A 24,802-nucleotide genomic window follows, 5' to 3' on the forward strand; every position below is an offset into this window, starting at 1 on the left:
ACTATTTAAATATTACATTCAAATATTATATTAAATCTTTTTATTATTTTAATAAATAATCATAATATTTCAATGATAATATAATTTTTTTTTCAAACTTTATACATTCAAATAATAATTCCATATTATTATTCAAATATCATTTTTGTAAAGTTATAAGAATAAAGTGGGATGACTAAATAATTTTGGAATGATTAGGGAATGTTTGGTAATTATTTTTTAAAACAATTTTTAAAAATTGCTCTTTGACCTCTGTATAATAAAAGTTGGTTTGAATACCTTAAATATTTTTAACTTATTTTAAATATAATTTTTTATATGATTAAAATATGTTTCATGAAAACACTTGTTTTTTGTTTTTGATTGACAAACATGTTTTATGAGTTTAAAAACAATTAGAACATAAAAATAAAAAATGGTATTTGGTTATTAAACATATTTTTTGTATTAGAAAACAATTAAAGATTATATAACAGAAAATAGTTTTTAATTATCAAATGTGTTTTTTGGTATTTGTTATATCGCAAAACAAAAAATTGTTTTCAAAAGAAGTTCCGGCCTTTGATTCCATTATTCTTTTTATCAATAAACATGATAGTTAAGTAGAGATTTTTCTTAATCCTATATCGTTGAGACCATTGTTATAATTATTATTTTATTTTTAAAATTTATTTTATATATTTATTTATTATTATTATTTTTTTGGTAAAAAAAACACATATTTATTGGATGGCTGTGTTCAATTTATAATGTGTTTTATTTGTTTGGATTCCCCACGGGGGAAGAAATTGAACGAAGGGATTCCTTGCAGAAAACGCGACTCATCCCTCTCTGATCAGCAGTCGTGCCAAAACCCTAAAATTCCACGTTTCAAAACCCTAATTCTACTTCTCCATCACAATGAGGATCTACCCCTGGAACCCACTCTCACGTAAGGATTTTCTCTTTCTTTCACTACATGCCAAATTGGCAACCTAATTGCTTTTTAATTCTTGCTTTTGCTGCTTTTTTCTTGCTCTTACATGCCTTATGGTTGCATTTGATTCTCTATTTCCTACCCTTTTTTGGTTTTGGTATTGAGAATTGAATGGGTCTTTTTTTTTTTCTTTGTTTTTTGGAAAATGGGTTTGAGATGTGTAAAGGTTGCAGCTTTATGGGATTTGGGTGATGATGTGTTTGATTGATTGCCCTTTTTTGAGAAGAAACGTGGTCTGATAAGGGAATGCAAGAATTGGGGTTTTGTGGGTATTGGGTGTGAGTTGTTTTTCTTTGTTTGATGATTATTTATTTGTGGTGTAGCTTTGGTTCATGCATTACTGGCAATCATTGTAAAGAAACTTAGTTAAATTGAAAATGGCTGTAGGGAAGAGAAGTCTCGACGAAATGAGCATTATTACAAAATGATTTCTGTTGTTGGAAGAGGGCTCTAATACAGTAAGGCTGCCCACCAAAGATTAATTTCATTCTGGTCTTTGTTAATCCTACTAAACTCAAAGTCTTTTTTAGATTTCATTGATAAGGTGGAATTGCTTGATGCTATGAGCCTATGTTGGGCTTTTAGTTTTGCCCATTAAGAGTGCCAACTTGTCTACAAGGTTTCGCTTTGCCATTTAAGAGGGCATATTCTTTCATAAGATAAGAGTTTGATGCTTTTTGTTGCCTAACTTGTTCATAGTGCCTAGGCCTAGGCTCTCCATTTGAAGCTGGCCACGTCATTATATCCCAGCCTCAGGCTCACTAGTTTAGATGGATGGCTACTAAATTTGTGTGTTCTTGTCAATAGTTGCCATTTTCCTAGGCGCGCTTCAATCAGGGAGGGGACTGGGTATTGGTGTTGTTTGAGCACCTACCATTAGGGTTCCAAGTGGAAAATTGTATCCCACATTGTGCCGTGATTTTTCCATATCCGGGGGTCTAAAGGGGATTGTGGTTTGGTGTGTTAAACAAGGAAGGCTAGCTAGTGGTTATGGTTGGGGGTGGTAAAATTTGATATGATTTGCTAACATGATTAGAACTAGACACATTTTTAGCGGGTGTGGGTTGAGTGTAATTGTCTTTGAATCAAATTCATGTTGATATGCAAATATAAATCTGACCTGAATTGATCTATTTAATAATTGTATTGATTAACCTGATTATAAATCTAACATATTTAACCCACATTTGACTCTTTTAAAATTTGATTTTGAATAAATAGGCTAATTGAGTCATAGATATATTATTAGGTTGAGAGGTTAATCATATTGACTTAAACATAACTTGACTTGATTATTAAATGGATTGCACGACATTACATAGTTACTCAACTAAGTTTTTGACATGACACGAACATGACTCACCAACATGAATTGTTACCCCTAGTTATGACAATGAGAAATGCACCTATCATGATAGTGCCTTGACTTATATAATGAGGTTACTATCAATGAGCTTGTCATGCTTTGATGCTCATCTATAGCTAAGTGGTTCAAACTCTAAGGAGAGAAGGATGAGAACACATGTTGTAGTAAAAAAGAAATAATGCCTTGAAGTCATCAGACATGTGTCTTGCTGTCATTGGTTGCATCATTCATGTGCATATGGCCTAACATGCGCCCTTTGCCTGCATATAGCCCCTTCTTATGGGAAATGGTTCCTCTTTCTGCTCCTCTACTTAGTCACAAACAAGTGTCTCTACTGTCACATCCTTCGCTTCCCTCTTCTTACCTGTTATCCTTAGTCAACCATGTTTTCCATGCTCCTTTTGGCATGAGCCATGAATACTGTCTATAAACAGTCTTTTAGAGCACATTCTCCAGGTGGTTGGTACTATTTACTATACCTTATACAACTTCTACAAAACTGTCAGTCATTTTTTACTAGTAGTGTTGTTTGGCCTTGCAATCCTGCATCACATCTTAGTTCTAATTGTGATCAACAACTTTATAGCTTATTTTATTTTTATTTTTTAGAGGCTATTTGGTTTCATTGCTTTCTGATGGATATGGTTTTGGAACTCCTAAAGCTTTCAAATTCTTAGCTTTTTTCCTCAGAGGAATAACAATCATATGGTATTGGGATTTGAAAATTTCTAAATGGAATATCTTTAGTAAGAAAATTTGGAAGAAGAGTTGCTTGTTTCTTTCCTCCATTCATTTTTTTCAAGCTATTTTCCATGTGAGCTTCTCTTGCCAAGTCACCCTGCTAGGGCCAATATTGAAAACTGACACATCCTTATACGTTTGGCAACCTAATTACTTGATGTTGTGACATTGGGGTGTGTGTGTTTGTGTGCATCAAACTGTCCTACTTATCAATGTGCTGTTCTTAAGGAAGTGGCTGTGAAGTTTATTTAAGTGCCAGACTATGTGGATCTTCTTCATGATATCATTGAGTTTGCCCAGAAATGTTACTCCTTTTGGACTGGATGGTTTTGCAGCTTAACTTGAAGAGATTGCGCAGGCTAGGTAACTTGAGATATTCTGTCATTTGGTTTTGATGAGACCTGTTAATGCTCCAATTGATTCATGAGAATTTATTCTTCACTTACAGGTTGTTTACCCATTTGGAGAATCTCTTTTTAATTCAGTTTCAGAAAGGAAAAATTATCATTCAATTTTTATGGCTGCAATGGATCCTATAGATATTACTTCATCATCTGATAGTGACTTTGACTTTGAAGATGATAGAGAAACAGATACATCACCTGTGGGGGAATCTGTTGCTTTTGCAAATTCCAGGATTCTTCCACCATGGCCCTCCACATCTGGTACAAATTCAAAGAGTACAAGTAAACAGTATAAATTAAGAACCTCTGTACGTCTAGATTTAAAGTTCTCTATATTACCAATCACAGTGTAATTAATTAAAAATGCAGGTCATGGACATTTTCAGAAGGTCCCTTCTCCTAAACGAGCATCTGCTTCTAATGGAAGCTCTTCAAATTTTTATCATTATCCACCTAAAATCCAAACGCATCCTAGGTTTGATGATGACATCAGAGCTTCAAATCGGCATAATTTTCGGGAAGCTGATTTTAACTATTCTACGGAGAATGGGGACATGTTGGATGTAGAAAATCATCAACAGCTTATTAATTTGAACAAAGCTGATATATTTGGTGCAGATTATGAAAAATCATCTCAACCAGCTATGAGGAGGACCCTTCCATCTACTCTTCAGCCATCTGCACCAAGTGCTGGGATGAACAATACAGTAGGGAATATTGGTAGCAGTCATATTCATGATTCTCAAGGAAAATCTTTTCATCCTGTGGGACCTATACTAAACAACATGAACTATATGAAAGAACACTTTGGCAGGGGCAATGATGATGAAGTTATTATGTATGAAAATAGTGGAAGTAGGATCCTACCTCCATCTTTGATGCATGGAAAGTCTGTTCCCTCTACACAGTATGGTGGTGTAAGTGAACCTGCATATCGACCGGGGGTAGCTGAAGAAATGGCTGCTAATACTGATGAAAGACTAGTTTATCAAGCAGCATTACAGGTATTTATCATTGTTGATTGTTACAATATCATTTTAATCAGTTGAATGCATAGAAATAAGATTGTGATCTTCTCTCTCAATAGTATGAAGCTAAATTGAAATAGACTTTAATATTGCATGTTTTAAGAACATTGTTTTTGATAATTCAGAAACTGAAGAGCTGCCTGTGTGTGTCTGTTTAAACATTGGTTATGCCACTCATTTAAAGCAGTTGGCATCCCTTGTCTAACATCATATGATTCTTTCAGTAACTTGAAGTACATGTGGGGTTTTATGGCATCTGTTAAAAAGATGGCTTTGAGGTCTATCAAAAAAAAAAAAGAAAAAAAAAAAGATGGCTTTGAGTATAATAGTGTAATGGGCTAGGATTTGGTCAGGATACAAGACAGATCTTGTTCTAGAATTGGTGCTTCAGCGGATAGATATCACATGCTTTGTAAATAAAATTTAGAAATAAAATGTGAACTGTTAGTCTATTAGAATTGAAGATTTGGATGGATGTGCACTAAGTTATAAACATTAGTGCTAGTTTAAGGTTGATGTTTACCCGACACATTGTGGAATGCATATGAAATGTTAGTTCTCCATTTCCAATCAATCATTTTTTTTTGGATAGGCAAATAAAGAAAATATATTAACAGCACCAAGCGAAGGCACACTAAAGTACATAGGTTGTACATAGAAGATACCAAAAAGCAAAAAAGAAAAACAAAAGATAGGGCAACAAAAATCCCCTAGCCAATCTATAAAATTTACCATAGATAGGGACCCCTATGAATTCAACAGACTTGCACCGCTCCAATCAATCATTTTTTTTTTTGGATAGGCAAATAATGAAAATATATCAATAACACCAAGAAAAGGTGTACCAAATTACATAGGTCGTATATAGAAGATACAAAAAAGCAAAAAAACAAAAGATAGGGCAACAAAAAGCCTCTAGCCAATCTATAAAATTTACCATAGATGGGGATGCTCCATTAATATGTAACTTAACCTAGGTCAAAAAGTTACAGAAAAGAGTAGGTTCTAATGCTTGATTAGACATCTTTTTGATTTCAAATGATCTTTGGTTCCTCTTCTTCCATAATATCCAAAATTCACATAGTAGAGCAAACCTCTAAACCGTTTTTCATTTTTTGCCCACAAAAGGTCCATGCGACCCTAAGAGGGGTTGTCTTGCCCAACTTGAAATTGCCTAAATGACTCCAAGTAAGGAAAACATCAAATTCCATAACACCCAACTCTAGCACAATGTAGAAGGATGTGATCTACTATCTCTTTGTCTTCCTTACGTAGAAAACAATGATTCACCATAGGCCACCCTTTCCTTTGGAACTTATTCAAAGTCAGAACTTTGCCCCAAGAAGCTTCCCAAGACCTCCAATCAATCATATAAATGCTTTGGTTTTTGCTTCTTGCATTGCCAATTAGGATTTTTTTTTTAGATCTTTTTAAATAAATATTTTATTTTAAATCAAAACACCAGGTGTTTTTGTCAATTGTCTTGTCAGAAACCACATATGACCAACACCTACTAATAAATTGGTTTCACTTATGGACTTGTCCCTAATATTTGTTGATCTAACTATTTGTGGTTAATGAGAAATATCAAGTTTATGATCGTCTGTCATTCAAGAACTTATCACTTGAACACCAAATCTTTTGACTTCTAGTTTTCTTTGTAAAGTGATGGGAGGAAGATGTTTTGATGATCAGCTCCTAATCATCTAGAACCATTGTATTTGCAGTGAATAGGGTTTTGAAACCTGTTTGTTTTTGGTTGTACAATTCCTATAGTATTAAGAGAGTGGAGTAATCGGGCTAGTGTAAGCTAACCAATGTGGCTCCTAGGGGTTGTAGAAGTGAATACTCATGAATCAATCTTGCCTTTTTTTTTACCTCATGAATCAATCTTGCCTTTTTTTTTTTCCCTTAATTTTAATTTTTAAAATGTAAAGAACAACCATTTCATTTCATTGAAATAGTGAGTACAAAGGAGGATAAGAAATTATTCCAATAGTTACAAAATCATCTATACAAAGACAACAAAAAAAGATAAGAACTTTGTGTTAGGTAAGAAAAAAAAAAAAGAAGGAAAATCTATCTATGCATGTCAAAATGGTTATGATACTGCTCACTATAATTCATGGAGGTAAAAAAATATCCAATAAAAGAAACCAAATATCGAGCTCACATGATTACCTAATTGAGGAACCCAACAGGGGATATATAACCTAACTTTGAAGAAATATCAATAATTTGGGGCAACGACATTGAACTTCCATGGTCACCTTTCTACAAAAAACCTTCCACAAGGGCTTGGATCTTTGCCTCAATGTCTAAACCTTGACCTATAGGTTTAGAGTTTGTTAACCATTATGCCAAAATGGCCCCTAAGCAACTCTCTAATCCATAGCCACCCTATTTACCCAAAGAGCACCCACCAAAATTTAACTTAACAAAACTCATTGAAGATGTTATTGATTCAGACATTGTCTCCTTTGTCGACCTCATGGATCTACACATAAGCTCCCAATTAAGCAGGATGAAGCTCAAAAAGGGTGCATACAAAAGCTTCACTATTAGAAGCCCAAAGGGAAGCAGAGAAGTAAAACAAGGACCAATTTGCTTCCAAAGGCCTTGACCTATTCTTAAAGATCCTTGCATTTCTTCCCTACCAAATAGTCTAAATCAAATTAAGTATAGTAATTTGCTAAATAGTACTATCTCAAGGAAGTCTCTTAAAATCTTTTTGGTGTGTTTTATGTATGAGGAGTGCAGAGACGAACCCAAGCCTTAATATATTTTTATTTTCCTTTACAATGGAAAATTGAAATACATAATTGAAGGGATTCACTAATCCAAATATATATATATATAGATGTATGCATGTTCCACCATGAAGTGTTTGTTCACTAGAGCTGTTATTATATTGTAAACAGCATGGAGTTGCTCTTGCATGTCTTCAATTGCTGAAATATGAATCAATATTTGAAGTACTGACTTGTACAAGAAGGAATGAGAAATTTTACATTTTACAGAGTTTGTTCATTATTTCTTGCAGGATCTGAATCAACCAAAAGTTGAAGCAACTTTACCAGATGGTCTTTTGACAGTCTCTCTTTTAAGACACCAGGTTGTTTTTTCTTTGTTTTTTTTCTATTTTTTTATTTTTTGTTCTGCATCTACTTTAGTTGACTTTGGTTTGTATGTGAATTACTTGGTTTGAGATACTGTAATTATACTTCGAATTGTGTGTGAAATACTTGGTTTTGACCCTAAGGTATTTTGTCGTACAGAAAATTGCATTGGCATGGATGCATCAGAAGGAAACAAGAAGTTTACATTGTTTGGGCGGGATTCTAGCTGATGATCAGGTCACTTTTACAAGTACAGTTGACCATTAGATTTGGCTTCAAGCATGAGATATAAGTTGAGGTCATTATTTTTTCTGCCAAGACTCATTTTGCTGTTATCTCACAGGGCCTTGGTAAGACGGTCTCAATGATTGCCCTTATTCAAATGCAGAAATCTTTGCAGTCAAAATCTAAATCGGAAGAGCTACATAATCACAGTACTGAAGCATTAAATCTGGATGATGATGATGACAATGCCAATGCTGCTGGTTCAGATAAAGGCAAGCAGACTGAAGAGACTAGTGATTCTAAGCCAATTTCAGAAGTGAGTGCTTCTCTGCCGGAATTCCGTAGGCGGAGGCCAGCTGCTGGTACATTGGTTGTGTGTCCAGCAAGTGTTCTTCGGCAATGGGCAAGGGAATTGGATGAAAAAGTTTCTGAGGAAGCCAAGCTTTCTGTTTGTCTCTATCATGGAGGCAGTAGAACAAAGGATCCTGTTGAACTGGCTAAGTATGATGTTGTGCTCACTACATATTCTATTGTGACTAATGAAGTTCCCAAACAGCCTTTAGTTGATGATGATGAAGGTGATGAAAGAAATGGGGAAAAGTATGGATTATCTTCCGAATTTTCTGTCAATAAAAAGAGGAAAAAGCCTTCCAATGTTAGTAAGAGGGGAAAGAAAGGTAGAAAAGGGATTGATAGTTCCTCCATTGATTATGATTGTGGTCCCCTTGCAAGAGTGGGTTGGTTCAGGGTGATATTAGATGAAGCTCAAACCATAAAAAATCACAGAACACAAGTGGCTAGAGCCTGCTGCAGCCTTCGAGCCAAAAGAAGGTGGTGCTTATCTGGAACACCTATACAAAATGCTATTGATGACTTGTACAGCTACTTCAGATTTCTGAAATATGATCCTTATGCTGTCTATAAATCATTTTACAATACAATAAAGGTTCCAATATCCAGAAATTCAGTCCATGGTTACAAGAAGCTTCAAGCAGTTCTGAGGGCTATAATGCTGCGTCGTACAAAAGGTGAATTCTTATTTTCTTCTTTTTCTCGTCCCTCAGTTGCTTTATTTTGGAAAATGCTGATGGGTCATTGTATAATATGCAGACAAATTTGACATGAAAAATTCAGAAGTAGGGCATACACACAGTGATGGCACAATAATATGTGGATATACTTTAGTATTTGAATATACTTTGGTATATGATTATATATTTACCAAAGTACGATAAAATATTTAAGATCTCTTTGTAATAAAAAATGCATATGTTGGAAGATCTGAATAACTATAATATTTTTAGATGTAGCATTTAGTATTACTTTTGTTCAAGCAGCATAATTGTATGCTGACATGTCCATTGTGCTTTTGACCTGTGTGAAAAAATTAAATTAATATTCAGGCAATGCCTAGGAATGTCAGGCACATGTACAGGAGTGTCATGTCCAGCATGGATGTAGCTCCTGTTCATACTAGTAAAAATGAGACTAATATGCAGTAAATATTTTTGGGCTTAGAAACAAAATTTTATTAATGATATGGAGAGAGGAAACAAGGAAGGGAAAAAGGAAAAAGGAAAAAAGAAAACAACAGCAAAAAGGAGTAGCCAAATACAAAACAAAAGGCTAGATACAGAGCAACCTAAAGTATAATGAGGCCAACATTGGGCTTAAAAAGTTGAGGAGGCTAAAAAAAGACATCTATGGATCTAGCTTCCACATTTGCTTAACTGTCAGCCACCTGGATAGCTGATTTTGGTCTTCAAATCAAAGAAGAAACTATAAATCCAAGGAGTACAAATTCTCATCCAAACAAATGTGCCGTCACAGAACTCTGCTTACAAAGGTAGCACATGGAGCAATAACTGAAGAACTAGTTTGGAATCTCAAGAAGATGATATTTTTCTATTTTTTTTTTAGGTTGTAGAAGTGAGTTTATTTTGGTTGCATTTGCAATTAGTCTATGTGGAAAGCATGTACTTAAAGCTTATCAAAAAGATGGAAGGAAAAACTTATGCATGGCTTAAAATATTGTCATTGTTGTGCCCAAAATATAACGTATAATTGAGCTATTCTTATTTTCCCTAAGAATTTAAAAATGATGCATTTTGAACAATGAAACCATGAATGCAACTGCCAAGGGATGGATGGAAAGATACTCCATGATTCAATGAGTCCCTACAAAACCTTATTTTGCTTTGGGTAGCAATCAACAAGCCATACACACAGGAGTTTTTCAAAATTATACTTGAAGTGGACCAAATAGTCACTAGTTTGGATTGCCTCTTTTCTAAAACATTCTGATTTATTTCCATATTCTCTGCATAATCTCTCATGATGATATTTGATGGTATTAGCAGATACCTCTTGGAATAAACAAATGGAAGAGGAGTGTAGAGAAGAAAATACATTTATATTTTTCTTTGGTGTTAATAGAGCTATAATGGTTAATTTTTCTTTTTTTTCAAATGCTCTTTTATCTTAGCATCTTGAATTTATTGTTGATTTTTGTAGTCGTGAGGCTAATGGTTTTGCCTATAGATGTCATGGTTCAAAGACTTGTGAAGATCATAGTATGAGGATGCAGCAGACCCCTGTACAATTAATTATCATAATACAACTTGGTCTTGTTTAATACATATTTACAGGAAAAAATTATCTATAAAAAATTGAATAAAGTCAAGTGGTATACCGATGTAATTTAACAGATGATTTGGAAACATTGGATTGGCAAGTTTACAATTTACAAATTATTATATAATAAAAAAAGTTCACAACTTGCACTATTTCACTTATTTAAAGATTTGGGTGATAGAATTTTTTGATACTATCCTAAATTTGTAGGGAGTGTCCATAACTTTTATAAAATATTAAATATTTATATTCTCTCTATTGAAGAAGGATTGCTTGATCAATATTCTTGTTTTTGTTGCTTCATTTTCTTGTTGACATAATCTTCAGTTTTCTTTAGCTATGTACCAGTATCCATGATGTGATTATTTGTTTCTTTATTTTGGTTCGATTTTATGTGTAGTACTATTCCTAACCTGGTCTATCCATTTTGTTGCTCAAGTGCTGTGTCTTGATAAGGTTGTGTCATGTGTGTACTCTAAACATTTTTCATGTTTGGCGCTGATTATTATCATTCATTGTGTAGGCACATTGATTGATGGAACACCTATTATTAACCTGCCACCAAAAACAATATGCTTGTCTAAGGTGGACTTCTCCAGTGAGGAGCGGGCTTTCTATTCCAAGCTAGAAGCTGATTCACGTTCACAATTCAAGGTGATTTTTGTTCAGTTTTCTTGTTCCATCCTCCATAAAAGTTGGTTGACTAGTTGACTGCTGGACCATGCTTATCTCAATTAGCTTCTGCTGTACTGTTAGTAAATATACATTGTTAGTAGCCTAATGCAATATAATTCATTGGCTTCTGGAGACAAATCAACAGGGTTGTGCGCTTGAAAATGATTATTCATTGTGGCAGTTGCTATTCATTATACTTCTGTTTTCTAATGCATCACATACACCCAAGAACTTGAAAAATTTAAGTGGTCACTTTATTTTTATCCTGAGAAAAGGTGTTCTTGTTATGTTCAGAATTTCTACTATGATATCAATGATACTGGAAGTTGTGGTGTTTTCAACTTTGAAGATGTTTGTAATTTTGCAATTGTTCCATGACTCCTTGTACCAGAAAAGGATGTTCAGAATTTCTACTATGATATCCATGATACTGAAAGTAGTGTTACTTTTTATTTGAGTAGATTTTTGTAACATTGCAATTGTTCCATAACTCCTTGTACCAGAAAAGGAATATTCAGTGTACTGAACTTGGGAACATAAGAAGCACATTGTGTTATTCCTCAAAGTCTTTAAACCATGATGAGATTATTACAAAATGTAAGACTTTTTATAGGGGATTCCTTACCCCCTTGAGTGGCCCTTTGCCTTTTTCTTTTTTTTGTATCTTTAGTTGTTGTGCTTTTGATGAATTAGGTTTAATGGATCTAGTCCCTTCTTTTTCTTACTTGGTCAGGTTCTGTCTTTTGAGGGCATCCTGTCTTTCTATGCCTAGTTTAGGATTTCAATGAATTGGTTACGTTTGGATTAAAAAAGAAAGTTTGATTTAGGAGTGGATCACAAAAATAAATTTGTAACTTGGTCTTGTTTTTGACTTGAATATCTGGTTTAATTCTGAAGAGTTTTATTTGAACGCATTATCCCCATCCCGATATGTTAAGTTGTGGCCTAAGGAAATGTGGCATATGGTTTTTTCCTGTCTTTAGCTTTTAAAATAAAAATAAAAATCTGATAGTTTTCATTTTCAAAGTTGAATTTTGCTTATATTGTTTGCTGTTAAATTGATGGAAAGGGGTGTCTTGGTTCAGATAGACATTGACTTTAGATTGACTTGATAAGCCTGGGAATATAATCTCAGTTGTAATGTATAAACACTCAGGTTGACACTGACCTTTCCTTGGCAATAGAACTGGTCTTTTGTTCATTTACAGCTGAATACACACACAAAATAACCTATGATAATATATACAGTATTCTGGTTTATCAATTGATGTGTAGATGACATGAGTCCACGTGGCTTTGAAAAATGAGTTTCTGAAAAATTTTGATGATGATAATAATAATATTATTATTATTAAGAGAAAATGTGGTATGAAAAAAAAAGGTCAAAATATTTGAATTAAAAGCTGGACTTATGTTTTGACACATGACTTTACTATTTTGGTTTAGGCTTGTCAAAGCATTATGAACACAGTTTGAATACTAATGCTGCATTATTTTTTTCAATTGAAGGTAATACATTACTAGGGACGACCAAGGACTAACAACAAATCCCTAAAAACACTCCTAGGATCATTGCAAATTGATACAGACTACAATTTGACTTTATTTGAAATTAAAAGCAATTTTAAGACCAAATCCTAATAGCTGAAAATATCAACCAAATCTAGAATAAATAACTTTTGACTAATTCAAATATCTTAATCAAATCAAACCTGATTTGATTTGATTTGCCAACACTCCCCCTCAAGCTTGGCTGTAGATGTTGATGAGTCTAAGCTTGTTCGCAAGAAGATCAAATACTTGTCCTGTCAGTCCCTTTGTAAGTATATCAGCTAGTTGTTGAGAAGTGGGCACTTATTCAATGCTGATGATACCTCCATCCGATTTTTCTTTGATGAAGTGCTGGTTTACCTCCACATGTTTTGTCCAATCATGATGGACAGGGTTATGAGCTATGTTGATGGCTTTGTTGTCACAATATAGTTGCATAGGTCTCTGACATTTGATTTTCAATTCTTCCAGCAGTCTTTTTATCCAAATAACTTCACAAATTCCATTTCTCATCCTTCTCTTATAATATCATTTTTAATGAATAAGTTTTTGTTCTTGATGGGAAAAAAAAGAATAAAATTATTATATCATAAAATTTTGAACCACAGCGTCAGGTGTCCATAAAAAAACGGATTCTCCAAGCCAACAACCAAGTGTGCAAAATCACAAAATGGAATGGCATATTTCCAGATTATAATTGATGCATGTTTTAGAAACAATTTCATGGTCTGTCTAAAAAATGGTTCGTCAAATCCTGTTAAGAATGTGAATGGGCATAGGAATTAAACTCATTTCAGGATGGTCTAGCTATCATGATGCGGAGGGAAATTACGATCTATTTTCAAGGATTATTTTTTGATGATCTCTTGGAGATCAAAACTATGCTGTTGGTTATAATTGAAGCAGAGTTATCAAGTATCTGGAAATAATGATTTTTTTTTTGTGTTGCAGGAATATGCAGCTGCTGGCACTGTTAATCAAAATTATGCAAATATTCTCCTTATGCTTTTGCGACTTCGTCAGGCTTGTGACCACCCACTTCTTGTCAAAGGATACAATACCGATTCTATTAGAAAAGTTTCTTCTGAGATGGCAAAGAAGCTTCCTAGTGACATTTTGATTAATTTATTGGATATTTTGGAAACTTCTGCCATCTGTCGTGTATGCAATGTGAGTTTTTTCTTAAACCTTTTTTTCTCTCTGTGCAATGTGGTGTTCAATTTCCCATTTAATGCCTATAAGGCCACATGTGAATGCGTATTTTTGCTTTTACCATATATCTCTCATGTGGATTTTTCTGAATGCAAATTAAGTAATTTATTACAAACTAAGTGAGTATTCAAGGACAAGAGTCCTTCATTAAGGAAGAAAGTGAATTAAGGATAGGAAAGATTGAAAAAGAAATCCCAGCACACCCCAAAAAAGTCCTCCGAATTGTCAAGCAAGAAACCCTTATTTAGCCAAAGAATCAGTTCTTTGGTGGACTACAAGACCCTCATAGACTCCATTAGTGGTCTAATTACCCTCCATGAAACTGGGATATTGGAGGAAGCCTAATTGATCATTGTGGAGGAATCTTCTTTAACCTTGAATCTGTTCCACTGAAGCCCATTATAGCTTATCTAATTCCTTATATAATAGCAAGAACCTTGACTTTAATGGAATTCCTAAAGCCTGCCTTACCAGTAATGCTACAGGATGTACACATGGATTGTGTATAAGTTTTTGTGGAGTGAGGTATAGTGACATGTTCTGGGAGTGTCAGAAGGTTTAGTCTGGGTTCACTGCCTTCTATGCTATTTCACCAAAATCATGCTTCTGCTGGGGAGTAGTTTCAAAGTAATAACATGAAAGTAAGGTGTGATTGCTTGGGAGGAAAATTTTCTTTTACAGAACTATGATTTGATTTTTTATATTCCCATGTGGTACTTTACTCTTGTATATGTTTACTTAGTACTCTGAAGATTCCAATATACCTCTGTTAAGTTTCTTTAATTTTTGGGGAGGATTTCCCATCCTCCTTTTGTACCTCTTGATACCTATCTTAATTTATTACATTGTTGTTTCCGAAAAAAAAAAAGAAGGTAATAACATGGAAGGTGGGATTGGTAGTTCACCATGATATATTCGGGGAAGTCCCAGAAAGTTTAAGCTGGTTCTACTGCCTCTCTGGGCTAGTTCTTTAGAACTATCCTTCTGTTAGGCAGTAGTTTGAAAGCATCAACATAAAATGACAGGGTATTTAATGATCAACAATGTTATATTCAAGCAGAAAATTCTGAAAATTTTAGCTGGTTCAACTGCCTTTTTAGTTAGTTCTTGGAACCATAATTTGGCTAGGGAATAGTTCAGATGTATCAACATGAAATGATAGTGGTTAGTCTCTAATCTGGGTGTTTTGAAGGTTGGATGGTTTTAAGAGCTACCCACTACAAGTGTGTCTTGAGAGAGGTATTTTAGGAAGTAGCAGGTAGATTATTAGTTTGCTATTGACTTTGACAATAGTAAAATCATAGCAGAATGTTGTTAGTCGATTCCATCTTCTTCTACTAGATGTACTGCATTTACTGAATGGGGACAATATATGCCTGCACAGGTAGAAGAGTTTTAATTTATTCACTGCTGCTAAGTGTTTTTTAATAGCACCATCATCTTAACAGTTCCTAAGTGACTAAAGTGTGAAAAAAAGATCAGATTTTCCTAGAATTGAAATTGATGTTAGTTTACCCCTTTTTGGCCAACCCCACATGATTCAATCTTTGCATTAGAAAACTGAAGCTTGCCCTCTTAGATTTCTCAGTTTTAAGATTCTCCAACTATGAGCTTCTTGTATAGGACCAGTTCCTTCTCTAGCCCCTCTTGCCTCTCATTTACCTCCTCTTTTCAACAAACTTAGACACCTAACTTTCCTGCATGGCTGATCTTCTCCAAAATCCTGACAAACATTTAGGCAACTCAACCAAGGTTTGACCCTTGTTCTTTAGCTCCATAGAAATTTGATTTATATGTTGGATCATGGAATCCTCTTATCTGTTGAGTAGGACTAGGATGGGTCACCTACTTGAAAGATCTCATATTTATGATGTGGCCTACAATTTGCACTTGTGCAAGTAGTGCACCAATGCAAGGAAGACAGCCTTGTGGTGGCCAATTGAATTCTTCACTTGGGTCATATTCTGTAAACTTCTAATGCCATGTAGACAAACATTTTCCACTAGCATGATGCTATAGGCTTCTAGGTGGAGGTGACACCATATGGATCTCTAAATTGAAAGACTGCTTCACTTCTACCCTCCTACACCCCTACACCATGATAAAGGTTAATACTCCTCTAAGATGGTTGTTGAATTGTGTCCATTATCTTTTATACTGCCAAAGGTTTCCATGTCATCATGTGGAAACTAATAAAGTTATTTTTCTAGGAGTACTATCAAGAACTCCAATTTTGAATTTTTTTTTAAACATCAAATGGAAGAACTCAAGCTTGCACTCTCTCAAAATTCTCTTTAAGTCTGAGGTTCTCCAACATTGAAGCTACTTGTACAGATTGATTTTCATTCTCACCGACCCCCTACTCGCCTCTCACACTGCTCTGCTCTTTTCTCAACTTGGGTGCCTCACTGCCCCATGTGGCTGACTCCCTCCAACTAAGAACCTGACAAACAAGAATCAATCTCTCACCTCCTTATTTTCTTGGCCGTCTCTTTGGTTTTTCTAGTAATTCAAGTATTTGTTTTCATTCTCTTACTAATGGTTCTCTTGAAAAATATCAATATCTGAATGGAAAGGGGGTCTGTCCTACTAACTCATCTATTATTTGATGCTCTTACAGGATCCACCTGAGGATGCTGTTGTTACCATGTGTGGCCATGTTTTCTGCTATCAGTGTGTATCAGAATATTTGACTGGTGATGACAATACATGCCCCGCACTCGAATGCAAAGAACAACTTGGTGCTGATGTTGTGTTTTCCAAAGCTACTCTAATAAGTTGTATTTCTGATGAACTTGATGGCAGTCTCTCAAATTCTTCTCAGTCTGCAGAGAAATCGATAAATCTGCAGAATGAGTACAGTTCGTCTAAAATCAGAGCTGCTCTTGAGATTCTGCAGTCACATTGTAAGTTAACGAGTCCAGATTCGGATCCACACAGTTCCATGGGATGCAATGGATGTTCTTCTTCAGCAAAGATATACACTGAACAGTGCTATTCAGGTGTTGGTTCTTCCAAGCAAACGACAGCATATTCAAACCCAGAAACTGAAGGACCAATAAAAGCTATTGTTTTCTCCCAGTGGACTAGCATGTTGGACTTAGTTGAGATGTCAATGAACCATTCATGCATACAATATCGGAGGCTTGATGGGACAATGTCTTTGGCTTCAAGAGACAGGGCTGTCAAAGATTTCAACACTGATCCCGAGGTTTGATCCCTACCTCATGAAACTATGAAAGCAATCCTCAAGTAATTTGAGGAGTTGGTGATTTCACTTTAATGGGAAGCTGGGGGTATTAAGAAGATTATTAGAAACCGATGCATTATAATACTGATGTGAATGAAACCCTATTCAGTTCCTGCTGGATTACTGTGATACCACTGTGCTGGATGTGCTTTGATTCAGTACTATGGTATCAAAAATTGATGAGGAAATGCATGCTTCAGTTTTGCTTTTTCTGGCTTTCTACCCTAATTTCAATTGTACTAAATGAATGAAGTTTCATTGCAGGTAACGGTCATGCTGATGTCCCTAAAAGCAGGAAACCTTGGTTTAAATATGGTTGCGGCTTCTCTTGTTATCCTTTTGGATCTTTGGTGGAATCCAACTACCGAAGATCAGGCTGTTGACCGAGCCCATAGAATTGGACAAACACGTCCGGTTACTGTATCACGGATCACTATTAAGGATACTGTAGAAGATAGGATATTAGCTCTTCAGGTATGATTCTTTCCCCACTGCTAGTGATTTCTGCATTAGTTATTGAATTTATTATAGATGCTTTTTGCGAGCTTTCAGCTAAAGAGTTTCATACAAATTCCTTGATCAGTAAAAAGGGTGGAACTTCATTTATTTTGTTGCTTCTCTATTATATTTCTCTTCAATTTGTTTTGTTAAATTTCTTTCATTGGTGCTCTTCTTGTTTTAGGTTTATTTATGATCTATTAGCTTTCTTTTCTTTATTTTCTTTTAATTTCTTTGGTTGGTATTGGGAATGAGTTTTTTTTTTTTTTCTTTCTTTTATTCTATACTCTTCTCATTTTAGGTCAATTTATGAGAATTATGAAGGAGACTGAATTTGGGAAGATTGAAATTTAATATAAGAGGGTAGGATGCTAATTCTTGGCACCAAACATAAGGTATATATCTTACCTTTTAAAATGAAGAAAGTTTAAGAGCGTGGAAAGTGGGAACAAAACACCATAAGGTTAGCAAAATCAGATAGGATCACTTCAACTGAACTGAGCTATGCATCAGGAGAGGCATTTCAAAAGTCTTGATTTGAGGATCTATATATACTAGTACGTCTAGGTTTTGATAAGATACATGGGAGTGCTTCCTAGTTTTGCATTGTTTCCGTTTTCAGGTTGACCCATCTTGAGTTGTACCCCTAGCTTGTACTGGCATTTTAGTGTTTCACTTGTTATTTATTCAGTTTGGTTTATCTGAGTTTGATTATTCTCGCTCCCAAGTTTGAGCGCACTCATTGTCTCCCTGGTCTAATTTTATAAAAACTTTATATTCAAATAACCGAAATACTTGTAAAGTAGTCAAACTAAAATTATAATGTATTTGAAACCATATTGCTTTGACTCAAATTTTTTGAAACTCACGTCACCCTTTTGCAAAAATTCACCCATTATCTCTTTTTAAGATACCAAGAAATAAAAAAGTTAGTAATCTCATTGTTAAAGCAGGGTATATTGTCTCAAACTAAATATGTTTGCCTATCAGGGAAAAAAGTCTCAAACTAATACAAAAATCAACATATGGATGATTCGTGAGTAGCTATCCTACGTTCTCAAGTTTACATTCAATATTATTTAATATTAGTAAGTGTTAAAATGAAGAGCTTCTGTTTGATGAAAATGGTTGACCTATTTGTGATCAATATTCATAAATGAAACTTTGGGTATATATTTTATTTTCTTTTGTGTTGTGATAGGTATTTATTTTGAAAGTAGTTAGAATATTTACTTATTAAATGTGAGAGAGTTTTAAGTTCAAGTTTTATGATTATAATTGTTATTCTTATTATTATTATTCAGATATTTATTATTTTGGACCAATTTTATTAGTAGTAATTATTTTTCAGCACAGTCAATATTTTAGTTTTATTTTATCAGAAAAAGTTCCTAGATCTGTTACAAAGATTTTAAGCTGATTTTATATAATGATCATCTTTATTGACATTTCATTCTTCTCTTTATCATTTATGCATCATACTTTATTTTTAAATGTAAAATTGTATCTTTGTTGGACATTGTTTTCTTATCATGTGGTTGTCTCTTCTGGAAAAAGATTTATTTTGTCTTTCCAATTGATTCCTTCTGTAACCTATTGCAATTTTTATTCATCCCAAATTTTTAAATGGAACAATTTGAATTCTTTTGGTTCCGAATCATGATTACCATGTGGATCGGTGTGCTGGTTTGCAATGTTCTGTGTGCTTATGCATTCCTTTGGTAAATTTTTGTTCATCCTATTGAAGAAAAAGGGCTGCGAAAAGTATTAATTACAAATTAGACGGTTTTAGATCAAAGGGAAAAAAATGGGTAATTTTGTTGAGGCTGTCCCCATCTTTGTGGTTGTGCATTATAGCCATCAATAGAACATAGGTAGCAAAAATGGGGCTGGTATAGACCTACTCATTTTTAATTGTTGAACTTCTGTTGTGTTCTTCAAAAATCTTCCAAAGTCCTACATTGTTCCCATTACATTTCCTGACTATTTTCCCTTATTACCCAATCAGAGAGTTTACCTTTGAATATAGCTGAGAACCCCTCCAGAAAGCCTAATAAAGAATGATAAGGAGCGCATACAGGGATCTTCCTATTAGTTCTTGATATGGGTTTAGACTCAATAAAAATTGCCTGCCATAATTCCCAAAAGTAATATATCCAGTTCACACATTGAGACAAACTATTATTACCCTGGATGAAATAGTCATCCCCAGATAGTTTGTCACAGGCCCAAAGGTTTTCTTTTTGATGATATTGATATTGATGATAGTGGCAAGCTATTATTACCCTAGATGAAATCATCATCCCTTGATAGTTTGTAATTTTTGTCACTATGTTTTGCAGGAAGACAAGAGGAAAATGGTTGCATCTGCTTTTGGTGAAGATCAAACTGGAGGATCTGCAACTCGCCTCACCGTTGAAGATCTTAAATATCTATTCATGGTCTAAAACAGATCCCTCAAAGTGGGACTGATGGACATTAGCGTATTCTGATGGTAGCTGATGAGTTTATGAGCCTCTCAAAGGCCATTTTTGTTCCCAGCAAGTGCAGAGATAGCGAGTCAAATGCACTTGTACTGTTGTACATATATTTTCCTATTTATATCAAATATTTAGTGTTTATAGTCAATCTTTTTTCCTTTGATAGTGTAGACTAATAGATCATTATCTCCATTATAACGAATGGTATCAAAGTAGGGCGATTATATGGATTTCATTCTCTAATGAATAACCATGATTCTTATGTGTTGGCAAGGTGTTTGTTAATCAAATGCTATGAGTTTCCCTGTGACCAAGGCCTTGCTGTAACATGTGGAACTCAGGGCCTCCCTCTGATTGAGTTGATTCCATTGGGTTAATTCTTGGCATCAAAGCTTGGATCACAGGTCATAAAAGTGGGGGAAGTAAAGAAAGAAGACTTGACACGGACCCAATGGAGGCGGGTGATGTCCACTCAATTAAGGTACGATCTTCCCTTCACAGCTTTTTAGAGTCCATAAAATTAAACAAGATGCCCATAGTTTGGCGGGAGGGTGTGGGAAATGTGGGGTCCATTATGTTTACAGGACTAGTCCCTTTCAAATTGGATGACCAGGAATAATATAACTTCAACTTTGGTCGGCTCTAGGCCCCATTGGAAAAGGAGAGCCAAATCCACAGACACTATCTGAAGCAAAGCCCAAGTACCCTTAGTTTTGCCTTTGCCATAATGCCCTTCTCTCTTGATGATTTTATGGCTTTGTCTGTGTGACTACAAAAATAAAGATTGATGGTTTATGCATCAACCACCACTATGTTGTTTTCTGTTTGTCATTGTTTGTCAAAGAGTCTCATTCTAACGGTTGTTTGTTGCTGAATTTTAATCTGATCATTGATTTTTGCTGCTTCCATTCTGTGCAAGGAGGGATTGTTTAGTTACTGCTTCTTCCTTTTTCCTTTCCCTTTTCCCATTTCCCCTTAAGATGTTAATCTCTAAAAGATGTGGAGGGAGGTTTTGTAAATTTAGAAAAAAGATGTATTGTGGTTTACCTCTCTCATTTGAGCTTTCTGCTAGTTCATGGGACATCTCTGAAAAGTTTGTATGGGACATCATAAAAGGCTTTTCAACAAACACATATTTTTTAATCTAAAAAGACTATAGTAAGTCCCCAAGAAACATTAAGAAATATCTCTCTTTTTCTCTTCACTATGACAATGCCCCTTTAGTGGGTGAACGCATTTGTCCTCAACTGTTGAGAATATGTAGCAGGAAAACAAAGAAATGATTGCACATGGGGTTCCCTGGAAACACTTGACAGGGACTAGAAAAGCAATAATGGCTGTTCAATTGCTTTGAGGAGAGTCTAAAAATCTAGAGAAAAATCAAAGTATATCCCAATGATCCTAATACTTGGCAAAGACTGCATTTGCTTTTATTGATTCCCCTCTCCTTTCACCAATTTCACCAACAAATTCCAACTTTTGTGGGCCACCTCCAGGGAGGGTTAAACTGGAAAGAAGAATAGTATCATTCACCATTCAGAAACCCCAAATATTCACTTGATGCGAATGAATGAATGGGATGATAACACCCATTGCTATGTTTCTCCTAAACTTTGAAAAAGGGAAAAAAGCAATGTTGCTGTGGATCTTTCAAAAGAGGGAAAAGCAAAAGGATTTGTAAAAGTCATTGCTTGAATGCATTCCAACTTAGGTTACAGCAAAGGTAGACCAAACTCCCTAGTGATGTCTTCACATGTCCACCCATTGTGGTGGATCCCTTTGCCCTCATTTTCATCATTTTCTCTCACACTATAGGCCAAAGAGAGAGAGACAAGAGAGAAAGAAGAATTTCTCTGTACATGTGAGAAAGGTGATGAATAGTCATGACTCATGCTCTCACCTTCTACCGAATTAGGTTATGTTCTAGGTCTAAATTTGTTTGAAATCTGAATAGAAATTGATACAAAACAGTTATTCGGACTTAAGATGTTGGATAAAAGTTTGAAAAAAAAAACTGTATTGGAACATCTAAGTCTTGAGAGAGAATTTCTTTTGAGTTATTTCTCCTACTTGGAGTTTTGAGGGGTAAAAGGGTTCTCTTGGATCCTCTCAATGTTTTGGATAAAGCTTAAAGCCTACAGCCTCTTCTCAAATACCGAAGTAAATGACCTTTTGCTGGATTCTTTTGACTGTCATCAGCATTTCTTTAGCAATGTTCTGACTCTTTGTTTATCCTCCCTTTCTTTAAGCCCACCTATCCCTCCTCCTTCCCCTTCCCCCTCCCCCTTCCTCTGTTCTTTGATACCCAAGTTCTTCCTACAATTTTAATTTACAGCTCCGTTTTTTCTACAAGATTGTGACATGAAATCAAACCTAGAACCCTTGCCACTTGAGCGAGGCCTCAAAACCTTACAACCCTTGGAAGTTTTACAAGCATAACTGTAGTCTAATACACAAAGTGAAACAGTAGTTACATGATATCAATGGATTCATACCCGTTTCATACTACTAATACTACGAATACTGGTGTTACTAGGACTAGCAAAATTCAACTGCAGCTTTTGTATTTACTTAGCATATGTTGGGACCAAATCCTACATACCCATTTGCTCCATCAAATGAAATCTGAATCCCCTCCTGCTGAATGTTCCCTATTATGGAAAGCCCCGAAGTGGATGGAGCAAATGCAAAACAGAAGGTTCCTGCATCGTCCATTGGGATCAGGAAGTTTCTTGCTGGAAGGGTTAGAATTGGCCCGCCGGAGAAGTAGAATGACACTGTTGGAACCCGGACTGACACAAATCCAAGTAGGTCATAGCATGTATCAAAGATTGCCACCCCTGTGGCCCTTGGAAGGTTGGCGGTTTGCGCCAAAAAGGCATCACGGAAGGCCTGGTAGGCCAGTGTGGGGAGCCTAGTCACAGCAGTGCCTGTGTCCATGACAACCCCACCATCACCCAGCTCAGTTAGTCGGAAAACTTCCTCTGATATAGGAACCCGGATCCCTCCAACACCTAGACCCTCCAGCCCGATGTAGTAGAAGCTTGGGGCCCGAGGGTTGCGAACCAATGGCACCCATGCGCCGCCTGCGGGCAGCGCTTCACGGCCAAATACCAGTGACCCGGATGAATCAGTACCCCTACTCACAAGACAGTAGCTGAATGCACCACCAGTCTGGCCACCAGCTGGCCTACAAAGGACATAGAGCCTCCACCAAGGCCGAGTAGACCGGCCGCCCCAACGAACATGCCCCGGTTCCTATGACCGCACCCGATGGCAACACTACGAACCATGGTGCGTCCGAATGTCAGAGTTTCCAGTGCAAGTGTGCCTTTAGTGTAGGAGCCATCACCATATGAGACCTCATACCGGCACCTGCCGGCATGGCAGCCAGCATTCTCGAGGCGGTCGCAGACTGAGGAGCTGCAAGAAACTCCGGTGAAAGACGCTGAATCAGCAGGGTCAAACACTGGGTCGGACTGGTGGTAACACTGAGTACAAGGCTGGCATTGGACCCATACAATGTCACTGCCTGAATCAATAACCATGTATTGGCTTCTAGGAGGACTACCAACGCCTATCCTAACAAAATATTCTCCGCTTCCTTGCTCCATGCCTGAAATCACATCAGTTCCGAAGTCGTCCACCCGATAACTACCTCCACCTCCACTGGACAGGCGGCGAATGAGGCTGGCCACCCTTTTAGCATCCCTTTTCAGGCGCCCATCCAAACGGTGTCGATGATCATCGGAGTTGCCAAAGGACAACTGGTCTCTGTGAACTACCTTCATCATCCACTTCTCTCCACCTTCTTCATGATCCTCGGATACTTCAAGAGGCCTTATTCTAGTCCCTGCAATGGTTTCCTTCACATGCAAGTGTTGAAAGGTGGGATAGGAAGAGTTATTGATGGTGGCGGTGGCAGCGGAGGCGGCGGTAGTCGTAGAGGTGGCGGTGATGCCACTTACAAGTTGCAGCATCGCCAACACTATGACTGGCAAGGCCACCATAGTGTTTTTTCTTTCCTTTTTTTTCATTTTGGTTTTTGGACTGCTTTGGCTTGGGCTAGCACTTGGGTTTTGGGGAAGGGTTGTGTGGTGGAGGGGGATTTATTTGGTTTGCTTTTTGAGAAGTAGTTGAGGGGGGAAAAGAAGGGTGGGGGAGAGGAAGAATAATTGAGTAATGGGTTGGGTTGGGTTTATTTTTGGATTGATTGTGAGTGAGAGTGAAATCTCATAGTATTTTTCTGCCTTCCATTTTCCTTTCCTAAGAGTAATGATATGTATGATTCTGCTAATTTCCATGCCCACATTCACAAAAATCATACACCACACCATCAACCCTAAAACCATCTTCCAAATTCCAATTGATACCTACATGGCATGCCAAGTAAAGTATTCCCATGGTATCTTCTTGGTTTTGATACAGGATCCCTTGTCTGCTAAGGAAAAAAAACAACCAAAGATTATTCGTCAAGTTCAGATTACAAGGCTTTCACCATAGCTTTACCCAAGGAAAAATATTAAAAGCTTTTTAAATCCCTAATCATTCTTTTTATGTGATAAGATTAATCTGAGCAGTCAAGTTTGAGGGTCTGGCTTCCTAAGTACAGACAAAGAGAGAGTCTCTAAAAATATCTAAGT

At 36.0% G+C, this 24,802-nt stretch overlaps 2 protein-coding genes across 3 annotated transcripts; one reads left to right on the forward strand and one right to left on the reverse strand.

Moving 5' to 3' along the window:
• Positions 1-780: 780 nt before the first annotated feature.
• LOC117923409 (helicase-like transcription factor CHR28) lies at positions 781-20,988 on the forward strand. Of its 2 annotated transcripts, none has more exons than XM_034841674.1 (12): positions 781-931; positions 3,312-3,446; positions 3,532-3,748; positions 3,857-4,491; positions 7,559-7,630; positions 7,794-7,871; positions 7,978-8,887; positions 11,017-11,147; positions 13,671-13,889; positions 16,552-17,142; positions 17,446-17,655; positions 20,022-20,988. In XM_034841674.1, the coding sequence occupies exons 3-12, from the start codon at positions 3,601-3,603 to the stop codon at positions 20,124-20,126; spliced, it is 3,099 nt and encodes a 1,032-aa protein (XP_034697565.1). In that variant the 5' UTR covers positions 781-931; positions 3,312-3,446; positions 3,532-3,600; the 3' UTR covers positions 20,127-20,988. The 2 variants fall into 2 exon arrangements, with proteins under 2 accessions (XP_034697565.1, XP_034697564.1); XM_034841673.1 differs by having other exon boundaries at positions 3,316-3,446.
• Positions 20,989-22,516: 1,528 nt separating this feature from the next.
• On the reverse strand, positions 22,517-24,323 carry LOC117923410 (protein ASPARTIC PROTEASE IN GUARD CELL 2-like). The gene is given in 2 exon segments (XM_034841675.1): positions 22,517-23,344; positions 23,347-24,323. Coding segments are annotated over 2 exon segments (1,464 nt in total). The 5' UTR covers positions 24,197-24,323; the 3' UTR covers positions 22,517-22,730.
• Positions 24,324-24,802: the final 479 nt, after the last annotated feature.

The sequence above is a fragment of the Vitis riparia genome, chromosome 10, assembly GCF_004353265.1.
Source record: "Vitis riparia cultivar Riparia Gloire de Montpellier isolate 1030 chromosome 10, EGFV_Vit.rip_1.0, whole genome shotgun sequence".
In the NCBI taxonomy this organism is placed as follows: Eukaryota; Viridiplantae; Streptophyta; class Magnoliopsida; order Vitales; family Vitaceae; genus Vitis; species Vitis riparia.